Below are 22,608 nucleotides of genomic sequence, written 5' to 3' on the forward strand. Positions count from 1 at the left end.
TCTTTTCTTTTTTTTTTTTTAAAGATGGGATTTCATTCACTCTGTTGCCCAGGCTAGAGTGCAGTGGTGCAACCCTAGCTTACTGTAATCTCCAACTCCTGGGCTCAAGCGCTCCTCTTGCCTCAGCCCCCTGAGTAGCTGAGACTGCAGATGTGTGCCTCTGTGCCTGGCTGGTCTAAAAATTTTTTTACAGAGATGAGATCTCGCTGTGTTGGCCAAGCTGGCACCAAACAAGTGGCCTCAAGTGGTTCTCCTGTCTTGGCCTCCCAAAATGCTGGGATTAAGGTATGAACCACTGCACTTGATCTAAACACATCTTTTCATATATTCTTATTTTTATTCAGGTTTTTCATTTCTTTGACCTGCAGTGACTAAAATGCTCCTTTTTGTTTCCATTGACAGATTTCTATACATCCTGTGATGCCCAGGTCTGATATCTTGCAATCTGTGAAGCTTTCTGTGTTTCTGTCTTCCCCACTGTCATCCCCCTTAAGTTAAAATTCTATGCCTCCTCAACAGTATTTCTTTAGTACTTAGTTCAGCATCTTTATCATAATACTCACTGAAATTTGATGTGTATTATGTCTCCCAAGAGGATATGAAGGCATTCAGGTTAGCTTACTTCATTTTACATACCTAGATTCCACTATAGTACTTGACTCAATAAACATTTGTTCGATGGATTTATTTGGTTGATGCAGAATCCTCTTCTCTGCAGTTTGCTGGGGACCCCACCAGGGAGAGTGTAAAGTTTTTGGTAATACCGTATTACTTCTTTGTTTTGTTCTACACGTATATACTTTCCTCAGAGGCTTGACTACTTCACTTTCAGTTATATTCCAAAAGTTTTAGTGATTTAGTTATTGAGGACAATGGCTATTACTCTCCTCAAAAAAGGTGGACCCTGGGTTATACTAGGATTTGGTCACCAAATCAGTGCTGCCCAGATCAAAAGCTAATATGGGATATAGTTAAAACTCTTCATTGTTTTGTCAGATGATCCAATATTATATACATTTTCCATTTATCTCAAGATATTTGCTGTGTTGTTATTCAGGGAATTGATATCATTGCTTGTTCTAGAAATCAGTTTGCAGTTTGGTATTTTGAATGTGATGTTTTAGAAAGTTAAAAGCCCTCTGTGTAGTCTACTTTAGCATCTGTTCACTGTAATGTGTTATCTTAAATTTCATTGGCTGTTTTAACTCTTACCTCCTAGTTCAGGAGGTTGACTCAGTAGTGGAGAAAAATATGTCAGGGTCGTTGAGCTGAGTACTGCATTTGGTCTGCTTGCTTATTAGATATTGTACTGAATAGTTTGGAAAATAAGCCAGGGTTATAACTAAGAATGCAAGAGTTAAGACATATTCACCAATATAGGTTGCATGAATTTTCCTAATTCTAGTTTTCTAGCACTTTAGTGAGTAGATACAAAAGTAAAATGAGACTGGTTTAACTCACCACAGAGCATATGCATATTTAGTGATAAAGAAAATTTACTTGGTACCAACAGATTTTTTTTTCTAAAACTTTTACAGAGTGATATATGGTCTCAAATAATGCAAGTGACAGCTCACCAGCAACCTATGTTTGCCTGTTGGGACCCTCTACACTCATTGTATTCATTGTATTAACCCATTAAACACTACTGTTTTGATAATGATGCTGAAAATTGTAGGCTGTTTCTTCAAAGCTTGATGGATTGCTAAAAGCAGTTGCAGATCTGTGAATAATGTAATAGTTCCTTGCCGAATGGGTTGTTTGAAAAACTTCCTCAGGTTGCCAGACTAAGTGATGTACAATTTATGTGGCTCAGACCGTTAATATGTTCCTCTTAATTTTTTCATCTCTCTTAAACTCATAGCTTTGTGTCTTATTTTCTTCCATCTTTCTCTTCTTTCTTCTTCCCTGTTAACTTTCTTTTAACTTTTCTGTTTTATGCTTATTAGAGCTGTTGTTCTCTATTTCTTTACCTGTCCATAATATGAAATTTAAGACCTGTTTAATGAAAATGTCTTTAAATAGTAAGTACAATGTTTTTCTTTTTATAAATTACTATTCTATCACTTTTCCTAAATATATTTTTTCTTGTACATATTCCTTTATTGACTTTTCTCAGTAGATTAGTGGCCTTTGGGGGAAAGAAGGCTTGAAAAATTTCTCTTGAAAGGTGTTTCTGCCAAATTAAAATTTTAAGCCCTAAGAAATGAAGTTTTTCTAGTTCTGCATTCACAGTCTTGCTGTTATTTGTGCTTTGAATTCATAATTGTTGTTGACTGAAGAGAGAATGACTTATGAGGAAGATTTTTTCTTTTGCTTTTAGAAATGAAATTGTTTTAATGACATGCCATGATTTTACATACCCTAGTGTGTCTTTTCCACCGTTATATTTCTTTTGAGCATAATAGTTTTAGTATTTTACAGACTATAGATGGGAAGCATAAATTACCGACAGGTAAGTTTTCTTCCCCTTTGAGGTACCAGCTTGTTTTCTAGTTTAGGTCAGATTCATGGTCATTATTTAAGTCTTGGTCTTTATTTTCTCTGTTACATTGCAAAAGAAAGTTAAAGTCACTATCCTCTGTAGGTTTACTCGTGAGATCAAGGTGTTATTAATAAGATACAAAGACTTGAGGAATTTTGAGACTTACAAATAACTTTGTATGTGTTAGTACAGCATAGCCTTATAGCTGTATCCTGGGCTAGATACAGCAGCAGAGCTGTTAGAGGCTTTAGAGATCATCTAGCCCAGGATACAGAAAGTCTTAATAAACTACTTGGACAGTGATAGCTCCCCTGTTGAGAGAGAGATATTATATAAATATAAAACATAATTTTGGAAAACTCTAAACTGAGTATGTTGTCTTTTGTGGGTTTTTAATAAATATAAACCTGCCAACTTTAATTGTACTTTATTTATTTTTAAATGACACAAAATAATTGTATTAATACGTATTTGTAGGGTACACTGTGATGTTTTGATATATATAACATAAAGTGATCAGATCTGGGTAATTACTGTATTATCTCAAACATTTATCATTTCTTTGTATTCTAATTATACTTTTATATTAACAAAATTACTTTTATTCAATGTATAGATTTAAAAGATACAACTAATAAATTAATGGTATATAATTATTATTTTGAATGTCATAGAATTAGTAGGATTTCAACATAGGACATCCAAGGACTTAACAAATTTATTTTCATGTTTACGTGAAGATGTGAACACAGAATATGAAACTTGACAGAATTTGACTATAAAAAATTTTGATTGGAAATTGAGCTTTTAGTTTCAAAATCTATGAATTTAATAATGATTTAATCAACTACTAAATAAAACTGAATTTCTAGTTTAAGGCACTTAGTGATCATGCTTATTAAAGTCCATCTGAGGCTCAACAGATCCAGCTGGGTCTTTTAGACATTACTGTGAGTTTTTATATCTGCTTCTCTTGAAGCAGGGGAGCTTTCATTTTCAAATTGGTATTATTAGAACTTGCTCTGTGCTTTCTTCAATGAAATTTTCTTGAGTCCGTCATTTCTTGAGATTTGTTTTTCTGCCACTCAGTAATATTTAGTTACAGCTCTAGGAGAGACTTTATATTGAAAAGGGAATTCTAGTTCTCATGAGGTTTTGCTCAAAGAATGTTGTATTCTCTAAAGAACTTGTGATTGAAAATGGTCAAGTGTATATTTTTTCCCAATACTTTTGGGGGCTTAACTGATTATATAATAATAATGATTGCCAGCATTAAATATGATTTTGGAAAGTGTTTTGATGGTTATGCTTTGTGGTGAAGGTAATATTTCTTGATAATATTTTTACTTCCAATGAACTATTAGGTTTGCTTTAGAAGAACATGTTTCTGATTTTGTAGGAGGTTTTCAAAACTAATGGGCTAATAAATATGCTATTCCAAATTTTTAATAAAAAATGATTGATTCTTGTTTTGCACCAAGAATAGGAGTAGTATTTATACATGGGCATTGTTTTTGCTAATATAAATATCACTTTCCGTTTCTTTTAGTGGCCCTTAAGTTTTAATTCTAATAAATAATATTCATCGCGTATGTGTCTTCGTGTATTTAAATATTCCTTTTAGGAGGCTGACTTCCTAAATTTATGGTGTAGGCATAAAACTTTTGCATTAAGCCTTTTGAAATTTATTTCTATGCAAATTAGTAAATTTTGAAAATCCAAATCTCATTTTTCACCTGGGAAAAAATAAAATGGTATCGTGTACGTATGTGTGTGAGAGAGAGAGAGCGTGCAAGAGATCGCGAGAAAGATGTTTGTATGTTAAGGCCCCTATTCAGATTGAAAGGTAGCACCTGCTGAAAAATAAACTGATTGTTAAAGCTAAGTAAAGATGGGTAACATTTCATTATGTGAGATAAGCAAGTGGGATCATGGAATACTGACATCCTTGGAAGCGGCATAGGTAAACAAGGTGATAGGGAACCAAGAGACTAGCTATCATTAATATGATCAGGGAAAAGCTGCTGATGGTGATGATAACAAAAGCTATCCAGACCTCCTTAAGCCCATACAAATGCATTATGCATATAATGGTAACTAGGAACAAGATATGATGAAAAGGTGAGCTGTAAGGGTAAAAGTATGTAATGAAGATTATAGGCTCTGATGCTTCCTTGTTTTCACTTAGAATTTCTTCATAATTGCTTAGCATATATTTAAATAAAAAATGTAAAAGTTTTACTTGAGTTCAAAAATGTTCAGAAATTATAAGCACTATATATTAGTTGCAAAAGTTCAACCTATATCTAAAATGCTTATTTCATTAAAAAAAAATACCCATTGACTAAAGCCTTTTTTTAACCTATTTGTTTTTTCTATTATTTTTAACCTTATTAAAATTGCCCTTCATTGTTTTTATTGTTATTTATGACTTGAGTCAACTTTTTCCATAGCAGATCAGTAAGACCCATTTACCAATTTTTAAATATAAATATTTATATATAGTTTTTATATGTTTCTTCAAAGGCTCACAATAGAAATTTTTATTTACATGCCTTTCTATTTGTGATACTCATGTTGAGTGAACAAAAAAGTGAGGGATGAGGTTTTGAAGGATCATAAAAAGAGAGGATGTTTATGAAACAAATAAAAAAGAATGACATGTTAGATTAAGCCAGAAATGCATTCAATTCAGCAATGTGAGAGGTATAGTATCCCAAGGTGCAAATAAAGGTCATTTGTTATTTCATTTTTCTTTCTGATTAAAGATACTTTTTAACCAACATTGACTCCTCTTTCATAATACATTAATATTTGTCAATCACAACATTTTCTGAACTTTCTTTGAATAATTTGGTATTTTTAGTCCTCTGTTTACACTGGTTGTAGATTCATCACGGCATCTAAAGTAGTCCTTGGGTCATGTTGGGTGGTGAGTAAATGCTCATCTAAATGTTATCTGGTTAGCCAGCATAGCATTATGGGACCTGTAATCCTAGGGCAGTGCATTCCATATGTGAGTTTTGTCTGAGGCAAAGAAGTGAGTCCCTTTATCCTACAGTTCTTTTAAATTTCTGAGTATCTTTAGAATTATAGCGTTTGTTGAGTCAACAATTTATCATTAACCTAAACTTATTCTTTATGTCACATGACAAAATATATTAATAAAAAAGTAGAAACTATATTTTATCTTCAATTAGTACTTTGTTTTCAGCTTAATAGTTTTGTTTATTTAGCTAATGGATTCTGTTTTCATTCTCAAATTCCTTGTATATTAAAAGGTTGTTAAGAGAACCAGCAGCTTTGGGAACAAAATGTGAATATAAGCGTAGACCAGATGTGGTGGCTGACACCTATAATCCCAGCACTTTGAGAGTCTGAAATGGGAGGAAGATTGAGCCCAGGAGTTTGAGACCAGCCTGAGCAACAAACGTAGTGAGACTCCCATATCTACAAAAAAATTAAAAAATTACCTGGCATAGTGGCATGTGCCTGTAGTTCTCAGCTACTTGGGAGGCTGAGATGGGAGGATCACTTGAACCTGGGAGGTTGAGACTGCAGTGAGCCATGATTACGCCAGTGCACGCTAGCCTGGGGCACAAAGTGAGACCCTGTCTCAAAAAAAAAAAAAAAAAAAAAAAAATATAACCACAATCCAGCACTTAAAAAACAAAACAAAATCCTGACACTTTTACTGTATGTGTGAAGAGTGGAAGCTTCATTAATAAAACTGAAACAATTTGTTAGGAAAAAAAACTTATCAACTGTAAAACAAGTTAATAATGTAATTATTAAATTAAGCTAACTGCCTACTGGCTATATTATTTGTAAGACTATTAGCCAGACATCTCTGTAGAATGATGTGAAAATTATAATATTAATAATTGTAAATGTAATAGTAATTTTCAGGTAGATGAACATTAGCTTCTTTTTAAGCCTGATGAGTAGGTAAATCTCTGTTTTGCTCTTTGAAAAATTTTACACTATTCAATATTTTCTGCCTACTTTGACCCTAATTTTGGTCTTAAATTGTAATAAATTTAATATTTAAAGTGTGGAAATATTAGCTCATATTTTGGTTGAGATTGAGCCCTATACTTGAAAGAGAATTATTTTTGAACTAGGAATTTAACTGAACCTTGATATTAAGCTCACTCCAAGTATGCAGTTTATTTGGCTTTCTATACATATATTCCTGTGAATTTTTATACCTTGGTATTAATGGGGACTTCAGTCAGCTGGCATAATAGAAAGAACATAAATTTTGGAGGCATATTGATCTGGGTTTTAATCCCAGGCCTATCTCATTTTAGTTATGTGACTTTAGTGATATTCTTCCTCTGGATCCATTTGCTCATTTGTAAAATGGTGCTAACAATCTCAGTCATGCAGGGTTTTCGATGAGCATTAAAGATAATATATGTATCAGGAGAATGGCGTGAACCCGGGAGGAAGAGCTTGCAGTGAGCCGAGATCACGCCACTGCACTCTAGCCTGGGCGACAGAGCAAGACTCTGTCTCAAAAAAAAAAAAAGATAATATATGTATCAAAATAGCAGAGGACGGAAAAAATATAACATGCACCCAATTAAAAAAAAAAAGAACTGGAGTGGATGTACTGACGGCAGACAAAATAGACTTTAGAATAAAAATGTTACTAGAGATAAAGAGGGACACCTCATGTTGTTAAAAGGGTCAATCCACCAGAACGATCTAACAATTATAAACATGTATATACCCAACAACAGAGCTCCAAACTATTTGAAGAAAAACCTGACATAATTGAAGGGAGAAATAGACAACAATAATATTTCGGGGCTTCAGTACCCCACTTTCAGTAATGGGTAGAACAACAAGGAAGAATATCAACAAATAAATAGAAGACTCAACAGTACTGTAAACAAATTAGACCTTACAGATATCTATAGAACACCACACCCATTAGCAAAAGAACACACATTCTTCTCAAGTGTACATGAAATATTCTTGTGGAAAGATCATATGCTATGCCATGAAACAAGCCTCAATAAATTTAAAAGGATTGAAATCATACAAAGTGTCTTCTCTGACCATAATGAAATCAAATTAGAAATCAATAACAGAAGGCAACAGAGGAAAAATTCACAAATATGTGAAAATTAGATAACGCACTCCTAAATAACCAACAAGTCTAAAAGAAATCACAAAGGAATTAGAAAACACTTTGAGATCAGTGAAATAAAAAGACAACATACCAAACTTTGTGGGATGCAGCTAACACTATGCTTAAGATGGAAACTTATAGCCATAGTCATCTATATTAAAAAAAAAATAGTGGGGCATGGTGGTCCCTGCCTGCAGTTCCTAGCTACGAGGAAGGCTGAGGTGGGTTTCTTGAGTCCAAGAGTTTGAGGTCAGCCTGGGCAACATAGCGAGACCCCCGTCTCTTAAAAAAAAAAATTCTCAAATCAGTAATCTAACATTTCATGGTAAGAAAAGAGAAAAAGAATAGCAAACTAAACCCAAAACAAGTGGAAGAAAAGAAACAGTAAAGACTAACAAGGAAATAAAATAGAGAATTTTTAAAAAATAGAGGAAATCAGTGAAACGAAAAGTTGATTATTTGAAAAGATAACTAAATTGATAACGCTTAGTTACACTCATAAAAATAAAGAGAAGAGATTCAAATTATTGAAATCATGAATGAAAGGGGGATATAACTACTGACCACACAGAAGTAGAAATAATTGTAAGAGAATACTCTGAAAAACTGTATGCCAACAAATTAGATATTTTAGAATGGACAAATATCTAGAAAGACACAAATTACCAAAACTGGTTAAGAAGAAATATAAAATTGGCTGGGCACAGTGGCTTACCCCTGTAATCCTAACACTTAGGAGGCCGAGGCAGGCAGATCATGAGGTCAGGAGTTCACGACCAGTCTTGTCAACGTAGTGAAACCCCGTCTCTACTGACAATACAAAAATTAGCAGGGCATGGTGGCGCATGCCTCTAGTCCCAACTACTTGGGAGTCTGAGGCAGGAGAATCGCTTGAACCCGGGAGGCGGAGGTTGTGGTGATCTGAGGTGGTGCCATTGCACTCCAGCCTGGGCAACAGAGCGAGACTCCATCTCAAAAAAAAAAAAAAAAAAAAAAGAAAGAAAGAAATAGAAAATCAATGCTATAGCAAGATGTCTTAGAATATCAAAATGCAAAGTAAAAAAAATCAAAAGAGATTGGATTAGTAATGAAAATAACTACCACAAAGAAAAGCCCAGGCCTAGATAGCTTCACTGGTAAATTTATTTAAATGTTTAAGAAAATTACCACCAAATCTTCATAATTTTTTTCAAAAATAGAAGCAGAGATAACACTTCCCATATCATTCTGTGAAGTCAGTATTATTACCTTGATACAAAAGCCATATATACCAAAAGAAAACTGCAGACTAGTATCCCTTTTGAATGTAGATGCTAAAATTCTCAAAACTATACTAGCAAGCTGAATCCAGCAAGATATAAAAAAGATATTACACCATGATCAAGTGGGATTTATCTCAGGAATGTAATACTAGTTTAACACCTGAAAATCAACTAATGTAATAAATGATGGGTGTCAATTTTAGATCTTTCCTGCTTTCTCTTGTGGGCATTTAGTGCTATAAATTTCCCTCTACACACTACTTTAAATGTGTCCCAGAGATTCTGGTACGTTGTGTCTTTGTTCTCACTGGTTTCAAAGAACCAATTTCTTATTTCTGCCTTCATTTCATTATCTACCCAGTAGTCATTCAGAAGCAGGTTGTTTAGTTTCCATGTAGTTGAGCAGTTTTGAGTGAGTTTCTTAATCCTGAGTTCTAGTTTGATCGCACTGTGGTCTGAGAGACAGTTGGTTAAAATTTCTGTTCTTTTACATTTGCTGAGAAGTGCTTTACTTCCAACTGTGTGGTCAGTTTTGGAATAAGTGCGATGTGGTGCTGAGAAGAATGTATATTCTGTTGATTTGGGGTAGAGAGTTCTGTAGATGTCTATTAGCTCCGCTTGGTGCAGAGCTGAGTTCAATTCCTGGATATCTGTGTTAACTTTCTGTCTCGTTGATCTGTCTAATGTTGACAGTGGGGTGTTAAAGTCTCCCATTATTATTGTATGGGAGTCTAAGTCTCTTTGTAAGTCTCTAAGAACTTGCTTTATGAATCTGGGTGCTCCTGTATTTGGGTGCATATATATTTAGGATAGTTAGCTCTTCCTGGTGAATTGATCCCTTTACCATTATGTAATGGCCTTCTTTGTCTCTTTTGATCTTTGTTGGTTTAAAGTCTGTTTTATCAGAGACTAGGATAGCAACCCCTGCCTTTTTTTGTTTTCCATTTGCTTGGTAGATCTTCCTCCATCCCTTTATTTTGAGCTTATGTGTGTCTCTGCACGTGAGATGAGTTTCCTGAATACAGCACACTGATGTGTCTTGACTCTTTATCCAATTTGCCAGTCTAAAAATCAGTGAATCCAGGAGCTGTTTTTTCAAAAAGATCAACAAAATTGGTAGACTGCTAGCAAGACTAATAGAAAAGAGAGAAGAATCAAATAGACGCAATAAAAAATGATAAAGGGGATATCACCACTGATCCCACAGAAATACAAACTACCATCAGAGAATACCATAAACACCTCTACGCAAATAAACTAGAAAATCTAGAAGAAATGGATAAATTCCTTGACACATACACCTTCCCAAGACTAATCCAGGAAGAAGTTGAATATCTGAATAGACCAATAACAGGCTCTGAAATTGAGGCAATAATTAATAGCCTACCAACCAAAAAAAGTCCAGGACCAGACAGATTCACAGCCGAGTTCTACCAGAGGTACAAGAAGGAACTGGTACCATTCCTTCTGAAACTATTCCGATCAATAGAAAAAGAGGGAATCCTCCCTAACTCATTTTATGAGGCCAGCATCATCCTGATACCAAAGCCTAGCAGAGACACAACAAAAAAAAAGAATTTTAGGCCAATATACCTGATGAACATCGATGCAAAAATCCTCAATAAAATACTGGCAAACCGAATCCAGCAACACATCAAAAGCTTATCCACCATGATCAAGTGGGCTTCATCCCTGGGATGCCAGGCTGGTTCAACATATGCAAATCAATAAACATAATCCAGCATGTAAACAGAACCAACAACAAAAACCACATGATTATCTCAATAGATGCAGAAAAGGCCTTTGACAAAATTCAACAGCTCTTCATGCTAAAATCTCTCAATAAATTAGGACTTGATGGGATGTATCTCAAAATAATAAGAGCTATTTATGACAAACCCACAGCCAATATCATACTGAATGGGCAAAAACTAGAAGCATTCCCTTTGAAAACTGGCACAAGACAGGGATGCCCTCTGTCACACTCCTATTCAACATAGTATTGGAAGTTCAGGCCAGGACAATCAGGTAGGAGAAAGAAGTAAAGGGTATTCCATTAGGAAAAGAGGAAGTCAAATTGTCCCTGTTTGCAGATGATATGATTGTATATCTAGAAAACCCCATCGTCTCAGCCCAAAATCTCCTTAAGCTGATAAGCAACTTCAGGATACAAAATCAGGATACAAAATCAATGTGCAAAAATCACAAGCATTCTTATACACCAGTAACAGACAAACAGCCAAATCATGAGTGAACTCCCATTCGCAATTACTTCAAAGAGAATAAAATACTTAGGAATCCAACTTACAAGAGATGTGAAGGGCATCTTCAGGGAGAACTACAAATCACTGTTCAACGAAATAAAAGAGGACACAAACAAATGGAAGAACATACCATGCTCATGGATACGAAGAATCAATATCATGAAAATGGCCATACTGCCCAAGGTAATTTATAGATTCAGTGCCATCCCCATTAAGCTACCAATGACTTTCTTCACAGAGTTGGAAAAAACTACTTTAAATTTCATATGGAACCAAAAAAGAGTCCGCATTGCCAAGTCAATCCTAAGCCAAAAGAACAAAGCTGGAGGCATCACGCTACCTGACTTCAAACTATACTACAAGGCTACATTAACCAAAACAGTATGGTACTGGTACCAAAACAGAGATACAGACTAATGGAACAGAACAGAGCCATCAGAAATAATACCATACATCTACAGCTATCTGATCTTTGACAAACCTGACAAAAACAACATTTGGGGAAAGGATTCCCTATTTAACAAATCATGCTGGGAAAACTGGGTAGCCATATGTAGAAAGCTGAAACTGGATCCCTTCCTTACACCTTATACAAAAATTAATTCAGGATGTATTAAAGACTTAAATGTTAGACCTAAAACCATAAAAGTCCTAGAAGAAAACCTAGGCAATACCATTCAGGACGTACTCATGGGTGAGGGCTTCATGACTAAAACACCAAAAACAATGGCAACAAAAGCCAAAATTGACAAATGGGATCTAATTAAACTAAAGAGCTTCTGCACAGCAAAAGAGACTACCATCAGAATGAACAGGCAACCTACAGAATGGGAGAAAATGTTTGCAATCTACTCATCTGACAAAGGGCTAATATACAGAATCTACAAAGAACTCAAATTTACAGGGGAAAAAAACCCCATCAACAAGTGGGCGAGGATATGAAAAGACACTTCTCAAAATAAGATAGTTATACAGCCAACGGACACATGAAAAAATGCTCATCATCACTGGCCATCAGAAAAATGCAAATCAAAACCACAACGAGATGCCATCTCACACCAGTTAGAATGGTGATCATTAAAAAGTCAGGAAACAACAGGTGCTGGAAAGGATGTGGAGAAATAGGAACACTTTTACACTGTTGGTGGGACTGTAAACTAGTTCAACCATTGTGGAAGACAGTGTGGCAATTCCTCAGGGATCTAGAACTAGAAATACCATTTGATCCAGCCATCCCATTACTGGGTATATACCCAAAGGATTATAAATCATGCTGCTATAAAGACACATGCACATGTATGTTTATGGCGGCACTATTCACAATAGCAAAGATTTGGAACCAATCCAAATGTCCATCAATGATAGACTGGATTAAGAAAATGTGGCATATATACACCATGGAATACTATGCAGCCATAAAAAAGGATGAGTTCATGTCCTTTGCAGGGACACGGATGAAGTTGGGAACCATCGTTCTCAGCCAACTATCTCAGGGACAGAAAACCAAACACTGCATGTTCTCACTTATAGGTGGGAATTGAACAATGAGAACACTTGGACGCAGGAAGGGGAACATCACATACTGGGGCCTGTTGTGGGGCAGAGGGAGAGGGATAGCATTAGGAGATATACCTAATGTAAATGACGAGTTAATTGGTGCAGCTCACCAACATGGCACATGTGTACATATGTAACAAACCTGCACGTTGTGCACACGTACCCTAGAACTTAAAATATAATAAAAAAAAAATGATGGAAGCCAAATGATCTCAATAGACACAGAAAAACATTTGATAAAATGCAGCATCCTTTTATGATAAAAATGCTCAACAAACTAAGAATAGAAGGAAACTTCCTCCTCATCCTCATGAAGAGCATCTATGGAAAACCTACATCTGACATCACAGTTAATGGTGAAAGACTGAATACTTTCACCATAAGATTAGGAATAAGACAAGGATGCACACTATCACCATCTCTCTTCAACATTTTACTGGAGGTTCTAGCTAATGGTGTTAGGCAAGAAAAAGAAATGAAAGGCATCGGTTTTGGAAAGGAAGAAGTAAATTGTCTATTTGCAGATGATGTAATCCTGGATATATTAGAAAATCCTAAGGAATCCACATACACACAGAAAATTATTAGAACTAATAAATTAGTTTAGCAAAGTTGTAGGATACAATACAAGATCCATTTAGGAAAGCAGTTGTATTTCTGTAACTAGCAATGAGCAATCCAAAAATAAAATTAAGGAAACAATTCTATTGACAATAAAATAATAAAGAATGTAATACTTAGGAATAATTTGACAAAAGATGCATAAAAGTCTGCTGAAAAACTGCAATTTATCACGGAAAGAAATTAAACACGGTTGAAATGAAAAATTTCTCACGTTCATGTAATACTTAATACTGGTAAGATGTTAGTACTCCCCAAATTGATGGTTTAATGCAATCTCCATCAAAATCTCAGTTGACTTTTTGGAAGAGAGCTATGTTTACCCCTGTAACACCAATGAACTTTTAGTTGTCTTTTTGCAGAAATTAACAAGTAGATTCTAAAATACATAATGGAAATATAAGGGGGCCCAGCACAGTGGCTCATGCCTGTAATCCCAGCACTTTGGGAGGCCGAGGCAGGTGGATCAATTGAGGTCTGGAGTTTGAGACCAGCCTGGCCAACATGGTGAAACCCTGTCTCTACTAAAAATACGAAAATTAGCCGGGTGCGATGGCACGTGTCTGTAGTTCCAGCTATGCAGGAGGCTGAGGCATGAGAATCACTTGAATCCGGGAGCTGGAGGTTGCAGTGAGTGAAGATCACACTACTGCACTCTAGCCTGGGTGACAGAGTGACACTCAGTCTCAGAAGAAGTATAAAGGACTTTGAATAGCCAAAATAATCTTGAAAAAGAAGAATAAAGTTGGAGTAGTAACATGCTCCAATTTTAAAGCTAACCACAAAGCTACAGTAGTCAAGATAGTATGGTACTAGCATAATGATTTACATATATATCAATGGACCAGAATTGAGAATCTAGAAAAAAATCCCTCACGATTATGTTTAGTTGGTTTTCTTTTTTTTTTTTTTTTTTGAGACAGAGTCTTGCTCTGTCTCCCAGGCTGGAGTGCAGTGGCGTGATCTCGGCTCACTGCAAGCTCCGCCTCCCGGGTTCACGCCATTCTCCTGCCTCAGCCTCCCGAGTAGCTGGGACTACAGGACCCCACCACCAAGCCCGGCTTATTTTTTTTTGTATTTTTAGTAGAGACGGGGTTTCACTGTGTTAGCCAGGATGGTCTCGATCTCCTGACCTCATGATCCACCCGCCTCGGCCTCCCAAAGTGCTGGGATTACAGGCGTGAGCCACCGCGCCCGGCTAGTTGGTTTTCAAAAAGGGTGTCAGGTCAATTCAGTGGGAGAAAGAATCGTATTTTTCAACACATGGTGCTGAGGGAACTGGATATCCACATTCAAACACCGAAGAATGAATTGACTTCAGCCTGGGCAACAGAGGGAAACTCCGTCTCAAAACAAGAAAAACAAAAAAAATGAGAAGGGTGATTCTTTAGGCCTTGGGGGTAGTGGTGGGAGAATGGGGAGTGAGAGTCAGTGGGTGTGGCACATCTTTTCGTAGGGACAACACTATTCTAAATTTAGATTGTGGTTATGGTTGTACAACCCCGTGAAAATACTAAACACATTAAATTAAACACTTTAATTGGGTGAGTTGTATGTTATGTCAATTATGTCTCAGTCAAGTTTAAAAAAATATATAAAGTTACCACAATTAAGAGTTTGTTACTGACAAAATAATGGAGAAAGCAATGAAACAGAGTAGAGAGTTCAAAAATGGCTATCAGTATGTATGAGAATTTGATATATGATAATGTTGGTATGCTAAATCAATGTTTAGAGATAGATTATCTCACAAATAGTTTCTAGACAACTTGTTATATTATAATGATAAATAATATGACTAAATCCCTGACGCACTGCTTATACTGAACAAATTTTAGATTGATCAAAGAGCCATAAAAGAGGAAAATGAAAAAGCGCTGGAAGAAAAATGGAATTGTTCTGTCATCTTGGAGTAAAAGGAAAATATGACACAAAACTCAGAAGTCCTAAAGCATGCTATTGATTTACACACTCGATCACTTGAAAAATATGATTTTGTTTTAAGAATATGTATTATATAAATATATTTATATAAAAAATATATAATATAAATATATTTATCGCTTGAAAAATATAATTTTGTTTTAAGATGGCAAATAGAAATGAGAAAAAATGATTTGCAATATGTAACAAAAAGATTGCTTTTATAAGTTACAGAGCGCTTTTATAAATCACTAAGGAAGAAATGAATGATATAATATAAAAATGGGCACATGATATGAACAGGCAATGCACAGAAAAAAATATAGATGGCTAGTGAACATGAAAGGATGCTAATCTTAATTAAAATGAAGTAAATATACATTAAATAAGTTGGTAATGCCTACTATTGGATAGATATTGGGAAATAGGTACTCATACCATTCATGGTAGTATCCATTGGTATAACTGATTAGAGAGTAATTTGTTAACAATTGTCTGAAAATAGTATGTTTGCCTTTGCCTCATCAAATCTATTTCTAGGAATTTATAGAGTAGATGTACTTAATGTGCATGCAAAATATAAAAAGAGCATATATAAGATTGTATATTGTAGTGTTGTCACTAATAGCAAAAAAACTGCCAAAAACCTAAAAAATGTTAGCAGTAGGGGGGACTGGTTAAGTTAATTTATAGTATATCTGACCAGTGGAGTACTATACAGCTAAAAAAGTTTGTGACGTGGAGAGATGTGAAACATACTGTGAATAGAAAAGAAAGTAATATAATAGTGTGTATATTATGATCCCATTTGAATTAAAAAATTATATATAGATATATCCTATAATTATAAAACACACTGTGAATAAAACTCGAGTTACCTTTTATTTTTCTCTATTTGATTTTTTTTTACTCTGAGCATAATATACTTAAATAATTTAATAGAATATTTAAATATTTAATAGTTAAAAATACCTATAAATATATGTTTTATATGTATATATAAACTTGGTGCTTTATAAATACTATGTTTTTTTAAGGTAAACTTTGATTGCCATTAGCAAGAATATATTTTATTTAGACTTATTTATGTTGTATTATATTTATTTTATTTTTGAGACAAGGTCTCGCTCTGTTGCCCAGGCTGGAGTGCAGTGGCGCAGTCATGCTCATTGCAGCTTTGACTTTTTGGGCTCAAGCAATCTTCCCACCTCAACCTCTTGAGTAATTGGGGCCTACAGGCATGTGCCACCATGCCTGTCTGATTTTTTGTTTTTTTGTAGAGATGGGATCTCACTATGTTGCCCAGGCTCACCTTGAACTCCTGGGCTTAATCCTCTTGCCTTGGCCTCCCAAAGTGCTGGGATTACAACAGTGAGCCATTGCACCCAGCCTTACATTGACCTGTGAGTCTGTGCTTTGCTAATTTCCAGAAGTCTCCATCTGGACTTCTTGAGTGTTTTATATCACAATAACAGCCCGCGTGTCTATCTGCCATGGTAAAGTGAGTTTTTGGCCAGGTGTGGTGGCTTACGCCTGTAATCTCAACACTTTGGGAGACCAAGGCGGGTGGATCACTTGAGGCCAGGAGTTTGAGATCAGCTTGGCCAATATGGTGAAACACTGTCTCTTCTGAAAACACAAAAGTTAGCTGGGTGTGGTGGCGCACACCTATAGTCTCAGCTGTTCAGGAGGCTGAGGCACAAGAATCACTTGAACCCAGGGGGTGGAGGCTGCAGTGAGCCGATATTGTGCCACTGCACTATAACCTGCGTGACAGAGCAAGACTTTGTCTCAAAAAAAAAAAGACAAGTCATTTTTTGTTTGTTGGCTTATTTACTTTTTACTCTTTTTTAAAAATCTAACTTTTTGATGAATAGATAATAGATGCATATGATACAGGATTTCAAAGATGGAAAAAAGTTCTACAGTGAAAAATGAAATCTTTCTTTTAACCACCCAGATTCTCTTCTCAGGGACAACCATAATGACTACTTTTTTTTTTTTTTTTTTTTTTTTTTGAGACGGAGTCTCGCTCTGTCGCCCAAGCTGGAGTGCAGTGGCGCGATCCTGGCTCACTGAAAGCTCCGCCTCCCGGGTTCACGCCATTCTCCTGCCTCAGCCTCCCGAGTAGCTGGGACTACAGGCGCCCGCCACTGCGCCCGGCTCATTTTTTTTTTTGTATTTTTTAGTAGAGACAGGGTTTCACCGTGGTCTTGATCTCCTGACCTTGTGATCCGCTCGCCTCGGCCTCCCAAAGTGCTAGGATTACAGGCGTGAGCCACATAATGACTACATAATGACTACTTTTAAAAATGATTCTGGGCCGGGCCTGGTGGCTCACCCCTGTAATCCCAGCACTTTTGGAGGCTGAGGCGGGTAGATCACTTGAGGTCACGAGTTCAAGACCAGCCTGGTCAACATGGTGAAACCCCTTCTCTACTAAAAATACAAAAATTAATTGGGCGTGGTGGTGGGTACCTGTACTCCCAGTTACTTGGGAGGCTGAGACAGGAGAATCACTTGAACCCAGGAGGCGGAGGTTGCAGTGAGCTGAGATCATGCCACCGCACTCCAGCCTGGGTGACAGGACGAGACTCCGTCTCAAAAAAAAAAAAAAAAAAGATTCTGTGTAGAGATTCTCTCTGCATTTACAAATAGGTACACACACACACTTCACACATATGGCATCATATTAAGCATATTGTCAACCTACTTCCCTTTTTATTTTTAGCTGAACAAGATAACTTAGATATCTTTTCATTGATGAAGAGCATCCTCCTATTTAAAGTCTGTGTGGATGAATCCTAATTGATTTTTCTGCTGATAACATGCTATAATTAATTTAACTACTTAACACTTATTTTAGAAACTAGGTATTGCTTAGGGGAAACACTGGGGATATACTGGTGAGGACAAAAAAAAAAGAGACATTTACTCCCTTCATGGAGACTAAATTCCATGAGATGGACACATTAATAAAAGACCAACTCAAATAAAAGTGAATCATAACTGTGATAAGTGCTGAGGTGAATGTGATAGAGAGAGAATTGATATAGTCAGGTAGGTAAAGGACAGTTGTTCTGAGGAAGTGATAATTGAGCTGACATCTAAACAAACATCAATTAATTTTACATATTTTAAGGATGTAAGTTTGTTTTATAATATCTATTCTTCCATTTTTTTCTGTATCTATAAACATACCTTTCACATCAACTTTTAAATGTGCTTAAGTTTCCCATATATTAAATAAAGACAAAACTCATCTCTGACCCTTCCCTCCTTTCCAACTACTGCCCTTTATCTCACCTTCCTTCTTACCAAGAAAGAGTTGTCTAAACTTCCTGTTTCTATTTACTCATCTCTCAGTCAAGAAAAAAATTCAGGCTTACTCCTTTAACTTATTCCAGTCAGTGTTATAATTATTATAACACAGTGAAACATTTCACCAAGGTCACCAATTACCTCCAACCCCAGGATCCAGTTTTTAGTCTCCATTTTGCTTGAATTGGCATGATTGACAACTTTCTTCTTGAACTTCTTGAAATGTTCCCACATCTTGGTTTTCATGACGTTACCCCCTTCTGTTTTTCTTTTTCGTTTTTTAGTGTTGTTTGCTGACTTCTTTTCTGTCTATTAAATTGCTGGAGTTCCGTAAGACTTGTCCTAGGCTCTTTTCATTTCCCATCAAACACTTTAAGGCAAGTTTCAGACAGTATCTATAGATGATTCCCAAACCTATACCTGACCCTACTTCTAACATTTACGCCAATTATATTCAGCCACCTCCCATATTTTTCTACTTTGTCATTTGTTCATTCAAATGTATTTATTTGGGACCTGTTACTTGACAGGCATTGTGCTGGTGCAGAGTGTCTTAGGTATCTCTAGTGAAATATGGTTAAAACAGAATTCATGATTGATACCTCCTGCCAAATAGAAGCAAGCAAGTAAACAAACAAAAATAGTCAAAACAAGACCCCCTCTACCATCATTATTCTGATTCAACTACTGAAATCCACCCAGTTCATCTAACTTAAAACCTTGGAATCAGTGGCAACTCTTCTTTTTCTCAGTACTTCCCTTATCCTCATCCAATCCAATCCAGTTCAGTCCAGTCCAATCAGTGTGGTCTAACCCAATGCAATTTTACTAAAGTCTGGCCATTCTACCTTCTAAGTCTCTGTCCACTGCTTCCATTCCCTACCCCTTCTCTCCTTTCACTGTCCATACCCTAGACCAAGCTACTATCACTTGACTGCTGCAGTAACTTCAAATTGGTCCTAACTGTCTTCGCTTTTGACTGCCGTCTGGCAACTTGCCATATGACTGTAGTCATGATTTTTTAAGTGTTCCATAATTCCTCTGTCTCAGTTTTCTTATCTCTAAAATTGGGATAATAATAGCCTTTCCATGATAGGGTTATTGTGAGGATAAAATGAATCACTGTATCTAAAACACTTAGAATAGTGCCAGCACTAACTCCTCAGTAAATTGTTAATAAGACCTTGTACAGTGTTACATTAAGCCAAGTAAAAGGTAGGATTAAGAGAGAAAGATGATTTATTAATAATATATTTGAATGGAATCATTATCTTGTTTATACTTGTGTTATATATGTTCACACTGAAAATCTGCCCCTCTTATAATACGTGACCTTATTATGTGTAATTTTTTTCTTAATTAAAAGGCTAAGAAGCACCAGGCCTTCCTAGTAGAGACATGTGAAAATAATGTGAAAGAATTGGAATCGATCTTGGACAGCTTTACTGTGTCGGGCCAGTGGACATCAGGTTAGTTGAAGGTATAAAATGACAGATGCATCTGTCAATGTTCCAAAGTCACTACATTTTGGGAATTCTGCAGATGCCTCTTATAGTCCCTCATCTCAACATGTTTTGATTTGATGACATGATAAGAGCAGTTCTCACAGCAGTCAGTTGGCCTAGCTGGCTGAGAAAGGGTGACGGAATGTGGACCTGCTGTTGTCCTCCCAGAACTTGATTTACAAGTGTTGGGGTCTGTGTGATTGGACAGACAAGGGCTCACTTGCTGTGTTCTGAATCCAACTGAGAAAAAAGTCCTTACAGTATACCTGCAAGGGGAACAGATGTTTCGATCAAACTGAGCCAAATTCTGAGGCAACCTTCAGCAACTTAAAGGTCATGCATTTAAAAGGTTATGTAGGACACAGGCTGTAGCATAGCGCATGTTCTGTACTTTCCAAACCGGTTTTCTAAGCTGGTTTTCATTTCCTACTGCCATATACGTATACTGTCCAGTAAGAATGCTTAGGTGAAATATTTTAGTTGTAGTTATTAGCCCACTTCATATGATAAAGAGCTATAAAATTGTATATTAATTAGGTAGACATATTTTGAGAACTAGCAAAAGCAATGGTTGGCTAATGAATTCTGTTCACTATTTCCACTTTCTTAGTGTTTTGTGTTTATGTTATTATGTGTGCTATAGTAGCTTTGACATAAATACTTTTCTACCTCAGTTTTCTTTTGCCCTACTGTCAGCCTTGAATTATTTGGTGGTCTTCTAACACAATTCTGTTCTTCAAAAGGTACATAAAATTAAATTTCTCACTCTTAAAAATTGAGCTGCAGGACTGTTTTTTAAAAAAACAATTTTTAAAAGGAATCTAACAGCAATTTGGCAAATAAGTTCTTTAGATAACTCTTCAGTTCAGGAAGTTTTTGTCCTTGAAAACTTGGAAGGACCTCATCAAGGCTCATATTTTACCTTCTGGATCTGTAGATTTCTCAGTTGGTAAGCTATTGGAAATGTAGTGTGCTTTGCTATTGTCTATGTTTTAAGTCTCTATGTTTTTAGCTTTTATGAAATTAATGTGTAACTATCTTTGTTTTTATGTAAACTTTTCCCAAAAGCATTACTGTATCATAATTTGTTATCATGGACAAATCAAAGGATATAAAAGTGTCAAAAAGTAGGTATAGGTATCCAGTTTCAATTATATTTATTACAGCTTTGGAGGAGAAAATTTTGCTTTGCACTGATACTTTTTTATTATTGATATGTATCAGTGGTGTTTAATGGTGTTAGGATCTTTAAAAATTGTTAAATATTGTCACAGTGTATCATATGCCTCAATATTATTTTAGTATTTCTTCAGAGTTGAATTAGAAAAGCTAAGAATAATGTGGTCATGTCTCATTTGAGTTTTAAAGTAAAATAATTGGTAACAAAGCAACTCATAAGTTATTACTAAGTGTACAGAGTTTTCTATTAAAATTTTTATTTTTATTCTTTTATTAACCATCTTTTTTTTATCTTCCTAATTTTCTGTATAGATGCATACTTTGTATATTACAGGGAATGTGTTCCTGGGAAAGACCATGCTCGTGAATTAGTGATTTTTGGATTGTTACAGAGTGGTAACATGTTTCCATTTTGTGCTGGTTTTTCTCTCTTTTACACCCTTCTTCCCTCACTGATCCATTCTCCTCTGTTCTCCGTTTTGCTGTGTGCCTTGGGAGGCTGACTTCTGTGGATCTGTGCTCCTTTGCCTTCTGGCTTCTGTTTGGGTTTGGACAGTAGGTGCACCTACAGGAGATTAAGGGAATGAGAGAAGAAAGCAGTCAAGATATTTATTTCCTCTGCTTCCTCTGCTCCACTGCATTTTTGGTAGTGGTTTCATTTTTCAGCAGCCACAGTGCCTGTTGGGTGGACCCTCTCTCATGGCTGTGGCTCTTGTTGGACTATGGTGACATTCTCTCCACTTGACCTTTTAGCTAAGACATAATATTCATTTTCTACTCTTGCTTGCTCTTGGGGCCTCATCATACCTTTTGGGATCTGTTAACCTGTACACATTTCTGTAGTCTCTTCATTAAATTATCTTGCTGATGACCCCTTCTGAGTATTTAGTTTACATCCAGATTGATTTACATAACTGCTTGGGACCTGGTTTCATTCCTCCTATTGGCTTGTATAAAACAGCTCTGTGCCTTTATAATGGGCTCTGTTTCTACTCAGATTGGGTTTTTGTTACACAAGCAAGAAAGTGAGTCACGAATTTTTTGGCTTCTCAGTATGTTTAAATGTTATGTTTATACTATAGTGTAGTCCATTAAGTTGTGGGAGCATTATGTCAAAAAATGCACATACCTTAATTTGCTTTATTGCTAAAAAATGCTAATGATCATCTGAGCCTTCTGTGAGTCATAACCTTTTGCTAGTGGAGAGTCTTGCCTTGATGTTGATGGCTGCTGACTGATCAGGGTGGTGGTGGCTGAAGGTTGTGTTAGCCATGGCAATTTCTTTTTTGTTCCCTAAAAAATGGATACATAATAATTTTACATACTTATATATACATTTATGAGGCAT

General features: G+C 35.9%; 1 protein-coding gene across 6 annotated transcripts in view; it reads left to right on the plus strand.

Annotated features, from left to right (window-relative positions):
- CCDC171 (coiled-coil domain containing 171) overlaps nucleotides 1-22,608 on the plus strand; it is a 398,768-nt gene that overhangs the window by 100,164 nt on the left and 275,996 nt on the right. For all 6 annotated transcript variants that reach the window (XM_007969189.3, XM_073021619.1, XM_007969191.3 and 3 more), the window contains one exon: nucleotides 19,943-20,045. In XM_007969189.3, coding sequence (XP_007967380.2) covers nucleotides 19,943-20,045 — 103 coding nt within the window. The remainder of the gene's footprint in view (nucleotides 1-19,942; nucleotides 20,046-22,608) is intronic.

This window comes from Chlorocebus sabaeus, chromosome 12 (assembly GCF_047675955.1).
Source record: "Chlorocebus sabaeus isolate Y175 chromosome 12, mChlSab1.0.hap1, whole genome shotgun sequence".
Classification (NCBI taxonomy): Eukaryota; Metazoa; Chordata; class Mammalia; order Primates; family Cercopithecidae; genus Chlorocebus; species Chlorocebus sabaeus.